The sequence below is a fragment of the Acomys russatus genome, chromosome 24 (genome assembly GCF_903995435.1).
Source record: "Acomys russatus chromosome 24, mAcoRus1.1, whole genome shotgun sequence".
Taxonomy (NCBI): Eukaryota; Metazoa; Chordata; class Mammalia; order Rodentia; family Muridae; genus Acomys; species Acomys russatus.
The window spans coordinates 2,053,761-2,074,031 of NC_067160.1; the positions used below are offsets into that span (position 1 = coordinate 2,053,761).

Below are 20,271 nucleotides of genomic sequence, written 5' to 3' on the forward strand. Positions count from 1 at the left end.
AGATAAAGTAACTTTTATACGAAACCTGATGCTGGGTTTAAAAGACTCACCATCACTAATTAACTCAAGCTACTCTTCCTTCCAGTGCTTAATAAAAGGAACAATGACGTAATCAATGTTATAGGAATTCCGTGTCCCTAGACAAAGAGTACCCACCCTGGGTGGGTCACCAGCCTTATCCTCTTGTAGAAGGGTGTCAAGGATAAAGTTGGCACATCACCTTGAAGCATCAACAGAGGGTTAGGAGGAAACACTCTGTGGTAGAGTCTGTGCTGTTGCCAGTTTGGCCCAGGATGGGCCAGGGAGGAGCAGATCTGAGGATAAGAGTGCCTTTTACAAGCCTCTAACAAGTATCTCTGCTCTACAGGATGCCTTCAGGGCGATGCACCTGGATCTGAATGTTGTGCAGCTGTACCTTAAGCCACTGCTCATTGGAGAACTTTCTCCAGAAGAACCCAGCCAGGAGAAAAACAAAAATGTAAGTACAACTTCAGGACCCAAGGACATACAAGGATCAGGCATAAGGTGTATTTTGAGAACAAATTGCTGTTTACTGTGAAAATATGAGTCCATAGTAAAGAATAGTGGCTCCTTATTATTTTCAGGATATAGTTCCTAAGACTTTGCCCCAAGTAGAGGCCTGAAATAATGGATAATACGAACAATATCTGCAAGCAATGTGAAGTTAGGAGAGTACAACATTAGAATGGCTGCTAAGTAACAGGACAGAAGGTAGTATATACATGATGGATACAATGGATGAAGGGATAATTAAGGTTAAAGAAAGGGTGGAGCAGGGTGGCAGGATATTCCTTCATCATGCTCAGAACAACCCAAAACTTACAAATTCTGGAATTTTAGTTTTAATATATTTTAACTAAGGATAACTAAAAGTAAGTGAAACCACAGGAAAGAAAGAGGACACTATTTTTTCTCTTTTTCCTTTTATTGAATATAGATTTTCTCATATAACATATCATGATTATAGTTTCTCTTCCCTTTACTCTTCCCACTCATTCCCCGTCGCCCCTCCAGTCATGATACAATCTCTTTCTCTCCAAGATTTCTAAGAGATAATAATAAAATATAACAAATTAAATATAATAAGTCAAAAAAAACCCATCACATGAGGTTGGACAAGAAAAACTAGCAGAAGGAAAAGAGCCCAAGAGAAGACACATAAATAAGAGACGCACTCATTCATACACTCAGGAGTCCCATATAAACACTAAACTATACATATAAAATATTCAGACAAAAATATGTGATCTATGTATGCATAAAGAGAAAAAGTGGGGAAAAGGAGAGAATAAAACACTACAATCCTAAAAAAAGAGAAAGAAAGAAAGAAAGAAAGAAAGAAAGAAAGAAAGGAAGAAAGAAAAAACCTCACTAAACTAGAAGCCGAAATACGTAAGTAGAGGACATGGTGCAGACCCATTCATTTCTAGTGCATGCTGCTTCACTCTCTACGTGTTCATCTGAGCTTTAATGCTATTGAGTTAAAGGGCCTTGCTTTCTTGGTGTCCTCAGTCTCCTCTGGATTTTACACACTTTCTCCCTTCTCTTCCCCATGATACCGTGAGTCCTGAGGGGAGGAATTTGATGGAATCATCCCATTTAGGGCTGAGTGTTCCAAGGCCCTTCTCACTCTCTGTGTGATACCCAGCTGTAGGTCTCTACATTTGGTTCTATGTGAAGGAGTAAGCTTCTCTGATGATGGCTGAGCAAGGCACAAATCTGAGCACAGCAGAATATCATTAGGAGTCATTTTTGTACATATGTCTTTGCCTTAGAACAGCATTACTTGGTTTTACCCTAGGCCTCTGTCTAGTCTCTGGTTCTCGGCCACTCAAGCAGTGTTGGGTATAGGTTCCATCTTGTAGAGTAGCCCTTAAGTCAAATCAGACATTGGTTGGTTACTCGCAATGTTTGTGCCACCGTTACCTAAGCATATTTTGCAAGCAGGACAGCATTACAGATCAGAGGTTCTTTGTTTTTGTCTTTAATATATTGGTGTTTACATTTCTCTTTTGGTAGTGTGCAGAATGCCTTCCTGTATTAAACATGCTAGTATGTAGGGATGAAGGCTATAGAGTAGGCACCTGCCTGACTTTTACATGTTCAGTGAATTGTGTAGGTCTTGTCTTCAGCAATGGTGCCTTGCTGTCAGCTTGTAGAGAAGACCTACTGTCTAGTTATCTGAGCCTGGGTTATGTGTAGATTTCAATCAGATTCCTTTTCCCCAGTAATCCAATCCCATTACTGGAAACTTTGGTGAAAAGAGATGGTCAATTGTGACTCTTTCTCCCTCATTGCTTGGCAGTTTTCCCTAGACTGTCTTCATACGTAGATATCTTTCAGAAAGTGTCTGCTATAATAGATTTCCATAATACCTCTCAAATGCCCCTTAATTTTAGCTGGCACTCCCTGTTTTCCCTGCACAGCCCCTTTCCCCTCCTCTCTTAATCCTCCTGCTCCAGCTCCATGCCCACTCATCCATAATTCTCCATTCCCTTTTCCTAACAATATTGATATGCTCCTTCTAGACTCTTGCTCCATACTTACCCTCTATGGTACTACAAACTGTAGCTTGGCTATCATATATAAGCACATATAAGCAAAATATTTAGCACAGGTATCTTTCTGAGTCTGGGTTACCTCATTCCGGATTTTTTCTAGTTCCATCCAATTGCCTGAAAATTTCGTGATATTATTTTTTAACAGCTGGAATAACACTCAATTGTGTAAATGTAACACGTTTTCTTTACCCGTTCTTCTATTGATGGACATCTAGGATGTTCCCAATTTCTGGCTATTATGAACAGAGCAGCAATGGACATGGGTAATGAAGTGTCTTTGTAATAAAAATGAAGCACATTTTGTGTATATGCTTAAGAGTGGTAAAGCTGGATCTTGAGAAAAATCAACTCCCATCTTCCTGAGGAACTGCCACAGTGATTTCCATAGTGATGTACAAGTTTGCACTCCCACCAACAATGGAGGAGTGTTCCCCTTTCTTCACATCCTCACTAGCATGAGTTGTTACTTGTTTATTAATCTCTGAATAAGTAGATTCTGCTTATTTCAAATATCATATTTTCCTTGAAAGACAGTTTCTTTATATTTTTATAATTTCATAATTCATATAATGAAACATGATCATATTTTATTCTCAGAACGAAGCAATGGAATTTACAGCACTTCATCCAATACAAGCTCTTTGCCTCTAAGCATTTAATTCATTCCAGGCAACTTGGGCAGGACTTTACTTCTGTGGCTGCTTTTAATCATGTGCTTGAAGCGTAGCTAAGCTAAGTTCCATGGGAGCAGAGACTGTCTCATGTATTCCTGCGTGCTCACACCTGCCTACACAGGACCAGACATGTAGCAAGCCTCAACAGTTTGCTGTTGAATGAAAGATGAGAATAAATCTTAACCATTGCCCTTTTTATGCTTATGGAAATTATCTTCATGAAGAATAAATTGTTTTCTGAACACAATTGTTTTAATCAAAGACCTGTAAATCACTTCTCTCTAGCCACAGTTTTTTAACTGTTCCCCACGGCAGGTGTTATTCTTTCTTTAATAGTCTGGTTATCTTAAACACTGTCTTCTAATGTTTCTGCATGACTAAAACTTTGCTGGGATGATTTTTGCATAAAACTTAAAAGGGTTTTACTTAAAAAGCAAACAGTTCACTTGTTGGAAACTTATTTTTGTAGATACTTAAATGTGTCTTATATGCAATCAGAAATTGTGTATACAAAGTGCTGACCCCTACAGTACTGTGATGTTAAGAGCTTTATTTACTCTTTAAGGAATGACGAGATGACTCAGGAGGCAAGACTGGTTTAAGGGAATAAAGTTGTTGTGTTCATATCTGAGAGCAATGCTGGGGTTCATTTTGCCCACATCTATCCTACACAGCTGTGCACCAGGTGACACAGCGTTGTCTTGAAGACTGGACTCTGAGAGTAGACTTACTCAGGGCTCACTCTAACCCTGCTCATCTCAAACCCATTTAAGCAAGTTCTCAAACTTCCTTGTGGCCCAGTATCTTCCAGTGTAAAACAGTGACACCACCACTACATCTTTGAATTATTTGGATTGTAATTTTAAAAATTAAAGAGCATGAAGTAGTGTTTAAAAATGGCAAATGCTCTGCAGTAAAGATATTATGGTTATCATAAACACAGTGGTGCTACCAGAAATTACAAACATTAATGCATGTCGCCACTACTTGTAGCAGGTGAACCTAGGTTTAGATGGACTAGCAAAGGTTAGTTGTTATTCCTAAAGAGTTTCCAAAAGACAAAGAAAATTCAAATAACTTCTGAGAGCTGAGAGCTTATCATTATTTAAACTATTGTTCTTCTCTGAGATTTAAGGTTGACTGTGAATTTTCTGTTTGACATCTGTGTAGCTAGCTACTGGAGTTACTACTATAGGAAGCTGTTAAAACTGAGTGTCAGGAGATGTGGTCTTAAGTTTCAGCCTCTGTCACTGGCTTGCTAATTATTTTGAGGCAGTTTCTCTTCTGAATTTCAGTGACTTTCTACTCTGTATAATTGGAGTGGAGAAGAAAAGGCCAGGAGAAACTGTACAGTTGAATTACTATGAGGGGCAAATTAGAACTGTCTATGGCCACCAGAATTCTAAGTTTTATGGACACTGAAATTAGGCTTGTGGCATTTGGGCTGACAATGGGTCCTTTGAAATGTCCACCAATCACAAGTGCACCCTCACACATAAAAGAATGTGATATCCATAAGCAGTTATGGAAAATATTGAATAAAGCACCATAAGCTACTTATGCAATCTCACAGCTTGGTGATTGTATTACCTTGAACCTAGGATCTGTGATACTTCTTTTTTAATTTATTTATTTATTCACTTTACATGCGTATTGTAACCCCTTCCTTGCTTTCCTCTTAGTCCCTCCCTTCCTTTCTCTTCCCTGACCTCCTTCTCCCTATTCCTCAAAAAAAGGGGCCACCCGTATGTACCACACCAGCTCATCAAGTCACATCAGGGCTGAGCATACCCTCCTCCCTTGTGGCCTGCTGAGGCACTCCATATCAAATATAGCCTCTGCTCCTTACACTAGGGAAACCACATGAAGCCCGAGCTGCCCATCTGCTACAGCGATGTAAGTTGCCTTGTTCCAGTCTATGCATGGTCCTTGGCTGGTGCTTCAGTCTCTGCAAACCCCTCTGGGCCCTTGTTAGTTGGATCTGTTGGTCTTCCTGTGGATCTCATGTCACCTCCAGGTCCTTCTATCCATCCTCACACTTTTCCACAAGACTCCCTATGCCTCACCCAATGTTTGGTTGTGATTCTCTGCATCTGTTTGGACCCACTGCTTGGTGTAGCCTCTCCAAAGACAGTTATCCTAGGCTCCTGTCTGTGAGAATAGCAGAGTATTTTTAATACTGTCAGGGGTTGGCTATCTCCCATAGGGTAGGTCTCAGGTTGGGCCGGGAGTTAGTTGGACATTCTCTCAATCTCTGCTCTATCTTGATTCCTGCATATCTTGTAGGAAGAATAATTTTTTGTAGTGGGTTGGTTTTCCTCTCCCTCCACTAGGAGTCCTGTTTAGTTACAGGGTATCATCTTCAGTCTCCATGACACCTGTTACTATAAGTCTCAGCTAGAGTCACCCCATATTTTCCCAGAAGCCTACCCTGTCCTAGGTCCATAGCATCTATCCATCTCCCCCAAGAAGAGGCTTTTTACATCTAGATGAAAAACACTCATCAGTGAAATGGATACATACTGCATGTCACTGAAAACAACACATAGCAGGTCCCCTTTAGCCACAGTTTACTTTTTATAGTTTCAGTGATCTATCATCAAAGTCCCAAGACACTCCATAGAAATTAGAGAAAAACTCAATACATATGTTTTCAATTATTTTTAGCAGTATATAAAGAATTATGTCTTTAGTGTAGTCACCTTGGTTATAAGATGGGACTATTTTATATCTCAAACATACATCAATAACTTTGGCATGTTTTCTCTGTGGATGACAGAATCTGCTGTGTGGTCTATTACATACTTCAGAACCCTTCAAAAACTCCGCCTTCCATCTTCTAACTTCTCTCTTCCTTCTTCCCCACATTCCGTAGCTTCCTAAAAACTCCGCCTTCCATCTTCTGACTTCTCTCTTCCTTCTTCCCCACATTCCGTAGCTTCCTAAAAACTCCGCCTTCCATCTTCTGACTTCTCTCTTCCTTCTTCCCCACATTCCATAGCTTCCTCTTCTTTGTTTTATAAAGGAGCAAAAATTTTGAATGTGAAGCTTCTTGACATGACAACACCTTCCCTATGGTTGAATGTACTGAGTTCTAAATTTCAGCAGGAGATGGCCGTGCAGGTCTGAGCATGTGAGAACAAAAGGAAACTCAGACCAACCTTGAACATTCCTAAGAAGAATCAGGGGACAGATTTCACTCACAAAATTCCACATCCTTAACCACAAACTGTTGGAGGACCCAGCTGTTTGAGCTTGTAGTTCTCCCAATCTGTGTAGCCTTTCTGAGCTCAGTGCTAGCTGGAGGGCTCCTTTCCCCAGAAGGGCCTCCTAGCCTCTACTGGCCTCATCTGGAAAGTGTCTTCAGGCATAGATGCCTCTAACCATATCTAGTATATGGCCTTTAGCACAGTTCCCCACTATCTCTCCCCTCCCTGCACCTATAGGATAATTAGGTACTGTGTTCCCATTCATATGATATGAGCATGGTGCCAAATGCAAATCAAGCAACCTTAGAATTCCTAGTTCCAACCAATTATATACAGTTATTCTGTAAAGTCTTTGTTCACCCCAAATAAAATTGCACTATCTCACCGAATCGTTTCCTTGAAGCTATTCCATCATGCTCACAGCCTTCCAAGCCCTGATCCCAAACTTTGCTCCTTCTGCCTTCGTAGGCTGGTATCCAACAGCCCTCCATGGAAGAGGAGACCCACACTAAACTTGTCAGAATTATAAATCTATTGATTGTAAAGTTGTTCCTGAGCATAAAGATGTGTATGTGTATGAAATATTTGTAATGCTATGGTTTTAAGCATCAGTTACTCACTCACAAGTACATAGATAATATGGTTTAAAATGTCCTCAAGGGCTTGCACAATGGCTCAGCAGGTAAAGCAGTTTGCTGCATAAGTCTGACAATCTGAGTTTGATCTTCAGAACCAGCATAAAGGTACAAAAAAAAAAAAAAAAAAAAAAAACTAGCTCAACTATGGTTGTCTTCTGGTCTGCCCACGCATATAACGTGTGTGTCACCCCCTACACACATGAAGAAGAAGAAGAAGAAGAAGAAGAAGAAGAAGAAGAAGAAGAAGAAGAAGAAGAAGAAGAAGAAGAAGAAGAAGAAGAAGAAGAAGAAAAAGAAGAAGAAGAAGAAAAGAGGAGGAGGAAGAAGAAGAAATTTTATGTTACACCAATCAATTTTGAAATGAGACTGAGACTTCTGGTGTCTAGAATTAGCTTTACAGGTCTCTTCTTTTCTACTTCCACACTCCTCTTAACATCTCTAAAATGCTGCTACTTTTCTCCCACCCGACTCACACTCTCAACTGTTCTGATTTCCAAACTTTTATACTCATTAACCCAACTGATATTTATGCTCAGCATCCAGTACAATTAAGTACAATTACCTTGCAAATTAATGCCATTATCTTACACACAAACATACACATGTACATATGCATAATTCTTGTGTACCTAGGCCACACTAGCCAGCAAACACACACTGATGCTGATAGTCTTGTTCTAGGGGACCCACTGAGAAGGTCTGTGAAAATTTTTCCCTCGAGCTAATCTACCCAGAACACATTGTTCTATGTTTACCTCCATCTGTAAATGATTCACTTTTACACAGCAAATAACTAATGACTGGAAAAGCACTTGCACACTATAGCAGTAACTATGGTAATACATATCCTCATGAACAATAAGTTCTCCCAAATGTAAACAGAGTTCAACTCAGTAAACATTTGAAATAATGGCAATGGTCTCAATAGCAACAATTGGGCTTATACATATCACAATTGCCCCCCCGCCCCCCACCCCCCACCCCGCCTGCCATCCCACAGCCCAGAAAACAGCTGGTTTTATCTACCCTCCCTAACAGCTGGAGAAATATTTTCACATTGCACCTCATTCTTTCCCATTAAAAAAAATATCAAATGACCACTTTTTCAAGCATTTCATTTGTTTTAATTTTCATCGTCAATGGCTTTAAATTTTAAACAAATATATCTGTATTTATAAAAAATAATTTAGTAGTAATTTGCTAAGTACATCTTGTGGTCATTTATCTTCCTGGTCCCATGAAGAAACTAATTTCAAACCTGGATATTCATTTCACAGCCACAGTTGGTGGAAGACTTCCGTGAACTGCGCAAGAAGTTAGAGAAGATGAACATGTTCAGTGCCAACCTGGGGTTCTTCTTCCTGCACCTTGCCCAGATTTTGGTTTTGGAAGTCTTAGCATGGCTAGTACTACGTCATTTTGGCAATGGCTGGACTGTTACAATACTTGTTTCCTTTCTCCTTACAGTTTCTCAGGTAAGCAGCTGTCCTAAGCTTTAGTTGTTTAGTTGTTGTTGTTTTGTTTGTTTTGGGGTTGTTGTTTTTTTTGCTTTGCTTTGGTTTTTGTTGTTTTTCTTGCTTTGGTTTTTGTTTTTTTTGTTTTTTTTTTTTAATCCTTCTGTGTTTTACTAGAAAACTTCACACATACTCAATATATTTTGCTCGTGGTCACTCCTCACTGTCCCTGCCTAATGCACTCAAGATGCCAATCAATGCATCTCCCTGCCAACTTCATGGGCTCCTTTCTAAATGGTGTTTTAGCACACAGAGTTCAGTTAGAACAGCCTGTGTGCAAGGAGTGTGGCATTATACACTGGAACCCTCAGTGGCCACAGCCACAAATTAAAATGCCTCTCCCTCTTCCAGAAGCCAGTAGCTCCTCAGCTAGGGTGGTACCTCAGGAACCCCCTGTGATGTCATTTCTAACTTCTGGGTCTTGTACACATTGTAACCAGAGCAAATATGTGTTTGTATGTATAACAGGCATTTCACATCCAGAGGAAATCAGTTCATATCTCTCTTCTTTATGCTCCATTTCCTATATTCTTGCTGACTTCTCTTTTGTAGTGTTCTCTGACCTCCTATAGATGGGATGGTACACATTTTGGGACACTTCTCGTGGGTTCCAAAGTGTCAGACTGCACTTCTTTCACCTATCAGACGAGGACAACAATGAATATGGAATTATTCTGAAAACACTAATCAGGGTAATCTGTAAACAATAGTAATTGTTAAATAAAAGGAATCAATATCATTTGCTATAATGGTTAAACAAAAGGAAATCTATATCATTTGCCATAATGGTTAAATAAAAGGAAATTGATATCATTTGCCCTGTTTTGTCCCAACTCTAATAACTAAAATTCTGTCCTCAGCCATTGTTGATCTCACAACATCCGTCTTTATCTTTCATTGATTAACCCACCAACGCTTATCAATACATTAGCCCATGCATTCTTCAAGGGGGAAAATTATATCTTAATATATGAGAATTAAAACACATGCACTTCTGTGTAAATGACATCAGCAACTTTCACTTAACAGAAGATTAGATAAATCTTTGTTAAATTCTAAATGCTTGTCCAAATGCATGTGGCCTCATTTAATCACAGGCTGTGTACAGATACGTAAGGAAATTCACATGCTCCTCTGTCCTAAATAAAAGTGTCCCCAGGACTGAGAGAACTACTAAGTTGAGTATGGTAAAAGGAGGAAGAAGTGCCAACACCAAGGGGAGGCATGTGCTCCTGGAGCAGGAAGGGTTTTTACAAAGATTGAAGAGTAATGTTTCCAGATCCCAGAATTTCTACATTAATTTATTTCTTGTAAAGTCAAACTTCTTTATTCTTTAGGAAGTAATTTTTGGAAACAAATATGGTTTAGATTCTTACCATTAATTTGACAGTTTACAATAACTAAATTAAACAACAGCCTCATGAGTTTGGCATTACACCCAGGGGGGGATCAGATAGGTCACTGAGGATCAGAGCTGCTGTATAGCATTCCCAGAGTTGTCCTGCTCTTAAGTATTGAAGATCGATGGTCTTTCTAACCCACCATAGAAGATATCAAAGGGTGACAAAGAAAGTGTTCAAAGCAGGACGGACCACTTGTACATGTAGATGGAGGTTGGAGAGATAGCGATGTTGAAACTAACCCTGGGTGATGATCAAGTGAGGTCTCCTAATAGTCTGTCAGGCACACAAGTCTACTTGTGGACTTGATGATTCCTTCTTGACTTTGCAACTTCTCTCACCTCCTTTTCTTTCTTAGGCACAAAGTTCATTTTTACAGCATGACATAGGACACCTTTCCATGTTTAAGAAGTCCAAGTGGAACCACCTGATGCACAAATTTGTAATGTGTCATCTCAAGGTAAGGGTGCGGGAAAGTGTGATAGAGACTGTTGACCATAATTCCCTAAGGCAGGAATTGCTCTGTCTTCCTTATGTGCTCAAAGCAGCAAAACATGTTATGACATTCACAAATGAGTAAAAATATAATTATAAGATAGATTATATATAATATCATTTAATTAACATTGCAAAATGCACAGCAAAATCAAATTTTGAGGTTTAAGAAGAAAACGTTTAGTGTTTATTTTTTGTGACTCTGGTGACATTGTTGGCTCAATTCACATTGTCCTGAGGAATGTTCACAGGAAAATGTTTGTGTCCTTCAAATCTAGATATGCACTATAAAACCACGAATAGGAATCTTTCTAGGAGGGTGGATGTGAATGTTTTCCTTGGGGGAACTCAGCAGACCTAATTAATCCAAAAGGTTGAGGCTAAGTACATAAAGGGAAAAATGCCAGAAGACAGCAAATAAGATAAAGAATAGTTGAGGAAGGCGGGTGATTCTGTTGAAGAGGAAGATTACAAAACTCAGACTTTTGTAAAAAGTAAGAGTTGATAACAAAAACTGGCATTACCCTTTAAGAAGGGGATGTGCTTTTTATGCAGCACCTAGTGAGCTGCTATACATAGCTTTCACTAAGTTCTGTGCATGAATGAGCGAAAGAACAAATGAGCCAAGGTTATAGGACAACAGCATCAAGGGTTTTTGGCTCCGACAATGCTCAGCATGCCATCCCAAGACCATGTGTCTGTCTCTGACCTTTAGCATCTTATAAACTATGTCTCTGCTTTTCTCTAACTATCTAATTTTTTTTTACTGTGGACTCTAGATCACAAGGGGAGAAAAATGCCCCCTGATCAAGACATCTCAAACATACCCTTCCATTCAAGCTAGAATCTTCTAGGAAAAGCTAGAACCTCCTCAGGCACGGACTCAGATTTTTTTCCTATCTTAACATAGTGTCTCTTTCTACTACTTCTCAAAGATAACTACTTGGTGTCCCAGCCTGATAATAGCCAGCTAATTAATAGAATGAAGAGAGTGCTGGAGCCAAAACATTGGAGAGCAATTAGCAGCAGCCATGGGCAATAGCTGATAAGGGATGGTGGCAGGAACTTGAAGATGAAAGCTGTCAGGTGCCAAGTTCCAAACCATCTCTCTGGAGGCTATTTATTGTCTAAGACTTGTGACATGGATATCACAGCACCCATATTTTTTTCCAGATAAAATGAGTCTTCAAAGGCATTGACTATTTAAGCCAATGTCTACAAACTAATACAAACTAATAGGAAAATTAATACCACAGTATTAAATAATGCAGACCAGAGTATGGCTTCTCATTTTTAGGAAATTGAGGATATTGGTAAAAGTAGGTATGCTTAGACTGTTAAAAATTATTCAATTTAATTTATTTTCAGTGGGTTTGGGTGTCAGTCTGGGTGAAGATCTTTAGAAGCTTTTCAGAGGCTTCTAACCAAGATCCTGTACGAAGAACAGCAAACTCTTTCACTGTTTACTGAACCGCGTCGCTTTGAATACGTTATTTAATGTGTGTGGACTTGAGTTTCTTCACTGAAAAGGAAATGAAGATAGATGGAGAAAAGTTTCAGACTGCAGGATTATTGTCAGTTATGTGTGCTACTTCTGTGTCATGGGTAAAACGGTGACTGTAAACTATCGTGTCAGCTGCTACTGACATTAGGAGCAATATTTTCACAATCAAAATGATCCAGAATCAATAAGAAAAAAATGTGTGATCATGATAGTCCTAAGAAGTAGACTATAAGTCAGACGGCCATTGGCTACAGAAATCACCATGCATGGGCACTGTCTGTCATTGAGCAGATGGAGCCACAACCAGGCTAAGTAACAGAGTTCGAATCTGAGTTCCTATTAGAGACATGTCTGTCCCCAAAATGAACAAGGGATGGTCACATTATATGAAAAGACTCATTTAATCAGAAAATTCCTAGAAGCATTTTCTTTCACACCTATTGCTACCATTGCAACATAGATGAATTTTCCAAATTCATCTTGAAATACCACAAAATAAAAATAGAGGCACTTTTTTCTATTACTATAAGATTCAGGTAGTGTTTCCTCCCCTGTGTGGAGGAGAAAAATGGAATTAAAAATCATTTACCCTCAAGGTAATTGGCAGCTGTTTTGGCACCAACTAATTCCACTGAGTTCCACCCTTGCTGGCTCTTTTTAAAGTCATTGTTTTCCCATTGACCCAAATTTGTACCTAGATCTTTCTATTTCATGTCTCTAAAAAACATTTTTCATAACTTGAAATGTATATATCATTTATGACCCCTGACTTGAATGAGAGCATGGGAAATCACTCTAAAAGTAAAGCCAGCAAACCTTGCCTTTTTTTTTTTCAGGCAAAGCTGGTGATTCATGAACAAATAAATATAGGCTTCAACATGTACAGAATAGAAAATTACTTGTGGGGTGGTAAAGTGGGTGGGAAGGAGATGACAAAGAAAATTATAAGCAGCAACATGCCCACCTCTTACAATCATTACAAGTCTAAATTTCAAAACTAGGCTTAACATCAGCTTCCCCTACAGCTCAGAGAAGCATGAGCAGCATTGGGTTCTTATTCAGCATCTCTCGTGTGTGTGTGTGTGTGTGTGTGTGTGTGTGTGTGTGTGTGTGTGTGTGTGTGTGTGTGTGTTCTAGTGTTCCGAGTATACAGACATTCAAATATTCTTTCTGAAAATGAGCTATGAAATGTCTACATATATTTTTCCACTGTCATATATTACAGGCCAAGTACTTTTAAAATCCACATGTGAAATATTTCAAACTCTAAATATTTTTTTTAACATCAAGAATGATGCCAAGAATAGAAAGTTCCACACCACCACACCATGAAACATTGTTTCATGATAAAAAAAAATTTTTTTAAATAGCAAATAAATTTATCTCCAGGGCCAGTTGTATATGAAACAAATGAGTTTTATGTTTATATTTAATTCTCATCTTCATATTTCATTATATATATACAAATATTCCAGAGAGGTTTCTTTTTAAAGAAACTGAAGATGCTACTGCCCCCAGACATTTGGTATAAACATGTAACCTTTTTTTCAAGATCTTCCCATACAAATGTTTTACAAATAATAAAAATTCAGTATCACTATAAAATAATGGAGCAGAATATTTGATATTAAGACTTGGCCTGACTATAGTCTATGACTATATCTTAAAACACTTGGTGGGAGGTAAGAGGAAGTGTTAGGCAATTGCTTCCCATAATCCCTCAGAATTACATACATTTCCTTGTTGAGGAAATTTCCAAAGCCGCACACCCAGTACATAGCCAAACAGGAATATAAATTCCAATTAACTTCAGTTCAAAGACTAGATTCTTTCTCTTGCACTGAACTAAGGCGATAACTTAAGCATAAGGAATACCCTAAGTAGGACCCACGTAGAACTGTCTCAGACTAGCCAGGCACATGGCTGAAAATCCTCACATCCACATAAAAAATAAAAACCTACCCTTTGTCTCTGGTAAGACTGTTTCCCAGACACACGGACTCAGGTGGAACTGGTTGTTTAGATCACACCCATCATTATGTTGGCTACTGTTCTAACCTCTAGGGCTTTGTGCTATTAAGATCTGTTTCTTGATCTGCTATGCATTAAAACCTGTCTCCCATGATACCAGTTACTACAGGTAGTCATTGCTTAAAAGAATACAGTCAGCTGGTGGAAGAGGCCAAACCATCAGCTGTGGGAAGAGATAACTTAAAAAGAGAATCATTTCTTATCATGTTGCATTTGGCTGTCAACCGTGCCCAGTAGATTACATACTGTTCGTGTGGGAACCTTGTTGTATCATGCCTTTCATAGTGTCACAAGTACCTACCTAGGTCAGAATCCCACCTATCTGATGCACTTCAACATAAACAACAAACAAGTGGATAAGTGAGTGCATGTGCAACCCCACGAGTAACTTGACACGAGTAAGACAGACCCCACAGGCCAGTGATAAATACAGCTTGGGACACAACAAGTCTAACTAACCATAAGGTATCCTAGCGAGAAGCATCCAGAAAGTGACTGCTCAGGCAGACAGGAAACATATACACACTGGAGCTAGAAACCCCACTATAATTAAGGAGTGCTGGAGGGAGTGGGGAATGCCACATCCCACTGCGTTTGTGAGTAGGTAGATAATTGTTATGGCTCATAGTAGAGCTTCCAGAAAGAATATGGGAAGACAGGGCTAATGCTTTCAGGTTTTCAAAGCATACTCATTTTCCTCTAGGTGTATGATGTATAGACCATCATCCTCCAGCAGAAATAATATGTAAAATACATTAAAATGACATGACACAGCCAAGGTGCTTGATGCTAGATAGTGTTCCCTTGATGTAACAAGAAAAACGAATTCACGGACTCTCAACAATAAGGTGACCAAAATAAAACCAGCACAATAGGAATACCAGTGGATACACCAACATACATGGAAAATTCTACAAGGTCCTACCTCCACATAAAGAGCTATAGGTGATCAATGACTATTTTAAAAAGGAGAATCAGTTTCCTCCAGGGACAAGCTCCCTCATGGGTTATTCAGTCCCAAGTAGCTAGCACTGGACACGTGTACATATGAGCAACACTAAATGTACTCAGCAGGCTGTATATGTACGCATATGAGTGTATATGGATACACATGTACCTATAAGTACATGTGTATATATGTAACAATAATAAATAAGAGGTCATGAATTCGGGAGGGAGAGTCTCACAAGAAGGTGAGAATCATACAGATAGACACATTGTTGATGTATGAAATTCTCAAAATAATTTTTCAAATGACACCCTTCATCCTAAGTTATATGTAGTCATACTTAAACTGCCTACTTATAGCTATACTATAATATTCAAAACATTATGACTTAAATCTGTGACCAATGTAAAAATTAGTAAAATATTTTGCATTTATTTTTTGTATACTGATCCTTCAAAGTGAAATTTGAGACTTAGTTTATCTAACCACATATAGTTAGTAGCTTCTATATTTGGCACAGCTGATTTATAATGTGTATATATGTGTGTGTATTGATTATTAAGAGATGGGAAATATGCAATAAAATATTAATACTATTCATTTTTCTATAAGCAGTTAACACATATGAGAAAAACTGGGTTTCTCAAAGAGCCAGCATTTTAGCTCCTGCATCTTATATAACCAACCTTGAGTCACCAATGGAACTAAATGTCATCATGTTTAGATAAAATTTAACTTTTATAAAGATGAGTGAGTTACCAAAACATACATATCAGCATTTAAAAAGTGGAAGAAGAGTGAGAGACCTCCAAATCTTTAGCTATATTAAAATCCTCAAATTTATCGTAATAGAGACAATCACTAGCAGCTTAATAAAAACATGATTCTAACTCCATCTAGAATGTTTCCATTCTCATTTATGTCCGTGGGAGAGCATTAATCTGGGACATACAGTGATCTGAGCAGAGTCCTCCAAGAAGAACACTTCAGATTCATGACTCTGTGAAATATTCACTGAAGTCTCATACCTAGGGGTAGCTATGCATCCCACAAAGCTAATTAAGATCTTGGCTATGAGGCTTCTTTATATGTAAAATAGGAATAAGACTCACCATTGCATCTCCTTTACAATCATTTTTCTAGAATAGGCTCCTATGAAAGAAAGCTAGAAAATCATTTCATATGAGTAGACCGTGTTTCTATTATCAGGAGTTCTTTTTAGCCTTAAGTTGTGTTCTTGAATTAGAAAAGTATTTCTTCATAAGCTTTGAGCCCCCTTTCCTTTCTTTCTTTTTTTTTTAACACATTTTTATTGAAAGATAAAATAATTCATATTACATCTCATTTTCTATCCCATCCCATACATCCTCCCATTCCTCCCTCCCTCCCGCTTTCACCCCAACCCCCCTTCCCTATGACTGTGACCAAGGGGGACCTCCTCCCCCTGAATATGGTGCTAGGGTATCAAGTCTCTTCTTGGTAGTCTGCTATCCTTCCTCCGAGTGCCATTGGGCCTCCCCAACAAAGGGACATGGCCAAATATGGGGCACCAGAGATCCTGTGAAAGTCAGTCCCCAGTCTCCACTTAACTGTGGAGAATGTTCTGTCCCTTGGTTAGATCTGGGTAGGGGTTTGATGATGGTTGCATGTTTTGTCCTTGGTTGGTGCCTTTGATCAAGCAGAACCCCTGGAGCCCCCTTTTCTAAAAAATCATCCTGTTGTCTAGCAGCAGCATAAACTAGAGACGCCAAATCTCTTATTCTCCCATTGAAGATATGAAACACCCCAACAATGAGAGCTACTTGGGGAGAAAATTCCATTAGTTAATGAATTCTCTCTTCTCTTCAGGGCCTGTCAGCTGACTGGTGGAATTATAGACACTTCCAGCATCACGTAAAACCGAATATCTACCCTAAGGATCCAGACATTGATGTGGGACCACTTTTCCTGCTTGGAGATACCCAGCCTGTGAAGGTGAACATTCCTGGAAGTGGAAAGATCAATTCCAATTGTTCTATCATCACAAAAAAATCTCAGATGCTTTCTCCCTTTTAGGGTTTAGATATAGATCTAAAATTTTTTAAAAAAAGTTTGGAGTTATAAAGGAATTTTAAGAGTCATGACAATCATGACTCCGGTCACAAAGGTCACTCAGTGCAGATTCACAGAGCAGAAGATATAATAACCTGTGTCACATTGCTTGAGCAATCCCAATGGTAGGTTTACATCTAGTGCTTATCAAAACTTCTGAGGCAACTTCAACCATTCTTAAGTAGTGGAATCAAGTGAGCGAAAATTTGACTTCAAAGCAAGGATATGAGGAGATGCTCACTGAGAAAAAAATAACTCAGTGCATTTGGTTAGCACCGGACAACAAACACCTAAATGCTGGTTACCTCAATTCACTCTAGTGTAGTTAAAAAACTGTTGTTATTTTTGGTTCATGTTCATTTTGGTATGTTTGACTTATAGGACCCATACTGCCCACTTTTATGACACTTGTAAATACTACGCACAGTTTGAACTTTCAAACAAAAACTTAGAGGATAGAAGTGATAACACTGAATTTTTAAGTCATTGATTTTTTTTCCTTCAAGTGTCAACTTGAGTCTGTCATCTAAAAGACTATTTGACTTACTGAATTTTTGTGGAAAAGACAGTGTTTTTTTTATTATTATTAATTTATTCTTGTTACATCTCAATGGTTATCCCATCCCTTGTGTTCTCCCATTCTTCCCTCCCTCCCCTTTTCCCCTTATTCCCCTCCCCTATGACTGTTCCAAAAGTGGCATACTGATTAAAACAAAAGTTTACCCCTCACCTAGGAGAACAATAGCTACTGAGAACCACATACTGTCAAACAGATCTCTGTCTTCTAGCAGATTCCTCCACTGTTATTTGTTGCCTAGACCTGTCTTACACAGAGCCCAAAGATGATGTAACTTTTAGAAATCTGCTTTTTCCATCTTTGAGGGACTTATCTTCTGTCCCAAGTAAAGTAGAAAACAAAGGTTCTTGCTTATATATGTAATAAATGTGTTACCTATGATCACAAATTGATTGTTTTTCACAATAGCTCTGCAAAACTTTTGATTCCCCTGACGCTTGTGGTCTTCTATGTTCATCGTTAGAAGATTGATTATATGCTGGTGTCTCTGATGTGACCCTTGGAGCATATGTTTGCCCATGAAGCATTCTGACTCCCTCTAAAGCACCTTCTAGAGAGTTGTGCTTAGTTTACAGGCTGCTGCCTCACAAATACAGAAGCCATCTCTATAAATTCTACATGCTGCGTGTGAGCCCATTCATAAAACTTTCAAGTTCTAGATACTATAATGTGTGGTTTATACTTACTCCACCTCTGAAACTCGGTGGTGTAATTCAACAGTTGTGGGGTTTCTTGCGAGCCATGAGCTTTTCTGTTCATACTTATTTCCTGAAAGTCTTTCTAACCCTTCATTCAAATAGAACTTTCTTAACCCACACCGACTAAGTCTTGTAAGTCTTCTGTCCATGTCCAGAGATTTAATATCCTTCTTTAGGGTAATGCTCAAGCAGTTCATCTAAGGTTATCAAGTCCCAAGCATCTTCTGCCACATCTCTTTTCCTTGTTTCTCACTACTTAGGTATTTGGAGACTTGAGAGCAACTACAAATAGCTATTAGCATTTCATCACCATAATATTTCATTTTCTTTATGGCAACAAAAGGAGGTGTTAACTGCATTATTAGACAAAGGAGGTTATCTATAGAAGGCAGAAGAACAACTAAGTAAAATGAGTCGACACTTCCTCTAGTGTTGTAACTGAGTTACCAGAAGGGAAAACAAAGTGTGTGTGAATTATTATTCTCTCATTTAATCCTTCAATAAATTTCAGCTAGGTACTAGAGATATACAGTCATTAATCCAATGTCGACTGACTAATTGCTACCATTGTGTCCTGAACACAGATCAAATTAATCAAGAAGAACCTCAGGAAATGAATCAAATTCAAGTTTATGAATGGAATCTTATAATTATATGATGCGTAATTAATTACATATGTTGTTTGTAAAAATATTACGTACACAATATATGCCATATGCATGGCGTGCATTATCACGTTGTCTTAGAAACAGTAAGTTAAAATTGAAACCTATGATGAGAATATAAAAGAAAAGAGATGAGAGAGTCAGGAGGGAGCATGAATTCCCATTTATCACAAAGCCATGTAATAAGTATCCATTGGATGAAGGCACAGAGATAGAGCCTGATAGGAAAGCACAGTCACAGCAGAACAGGCAAAGAAGAGCTTAAAGGCTCCACAGAAATGTGTTTTGACGTTAACATTGCACATGAAGAGAATAGATTTCAAAATGTTCTGCACAATGCAAGGGAAAATAATTCTAAATTTTTAATAGGTGAGTGTTGCATTAAAATGATAATAAACTGTATAGTAAAAACAGACTAATAGTCTGGGAAAGAATTAGCCTCAGTTAAAGCACACTGTGTACTCTCAACCCTGTTCTAGTTCTTCCAGTCTCTCAAGTTTGACAGGCAACGAGTGCTAAAGTCATGCCTCCTCCTCCCTGTCACCTCATCCCCTGCCCCCCGCTGTCTCTGTCTCTCTGTCTCTGTCTCTCTGTCTCTGTCCCTGTCTCTCTGTCTCTCTCTTTCTCTCTCTGTCTCTGTCTCTGTCTATCTCTCTCTCTCTGTCTCTGTTTCTCTGTCTTGTCTCTGTCTCTGTCTCTCTCTCTCCCTCTCTTACACACACACACACACACACACACACACACACACACACACACTGAAGAATAATGACACTTTATTTTATTCTCTATCCTTTTAGTATGGTAAGAAGAAAATAAAATACATTGACTATGAGAAGCAACACCTGTACTTCTACATGGGTGAGTCCTCTGCAGCCTCTCTTCTTGTACGCACTAGCCAGACTGAATACAGAACTGGAACTTTCTCACAGAAACCGGCCCATATCTGATTTCTTAATGAAAAAATGAACAGAACTTATTTCAGAGTCACTGGTGGGGAAAGACGAAAATCAAAGTGGAAAAGTATATGATCACTTCTAATGGGTGTCACATCACACTAGCTATTGGGAAAGGAAGAAACGATTTTCTGAAAGAGGGCCAGAAGGAAGAATGCTACGTAGGGAGTTAAGCATCCTCTTTAAAAATTTTAACAATATTGAAAGAAAAAATTAATAACAACATTTTTTGTAGAAAGAAAAGAGGTGGTAAAACAATGCTGAAGCATTTTCAGTGAGATACCAGAAAAA

The 20,271-nt window shown here is 38.7% G+C and overlaps 1 protein-coding gene across 1 annotated transcript in view; it reads left to right on the top strand.

The window, feature by feature from the left end:
- LOC127207342 (fatty acid desaturase 2-like protein FADS2B) overlaps nucleotides 1-20,271 on the top strand; it is a 38,956-nt gene that overhangs the window by 10,017 nt on the left and 8,668 nt on the right. Inside the window, exons 2-6 of the mRNA XM_051166740.1 lie at nucleotides 368-478; nucleotides 8,381-8,578; nucleotides 10,376-10,477; nucleotides 16,845-16,970; nucleotides 19,825-19,885. Coding sequence (XP_051022697.1) covers nucleotides 368-478; nucleotides 8,381-8,578; nucleotides 10,376-10,477; nucleotides 16,845-16,970; nucleotides 19,825-19,885 — 598 coding nt within the window. The remainder of the gene's footprint in view (nucleotides 1-367; nucleotides 479-8,380; nucleotides 8,579-10,375; nucleotides 10,478-16,844; nucleotides 16,971-19,824; nucleotides 19,886-20,271) is intronic.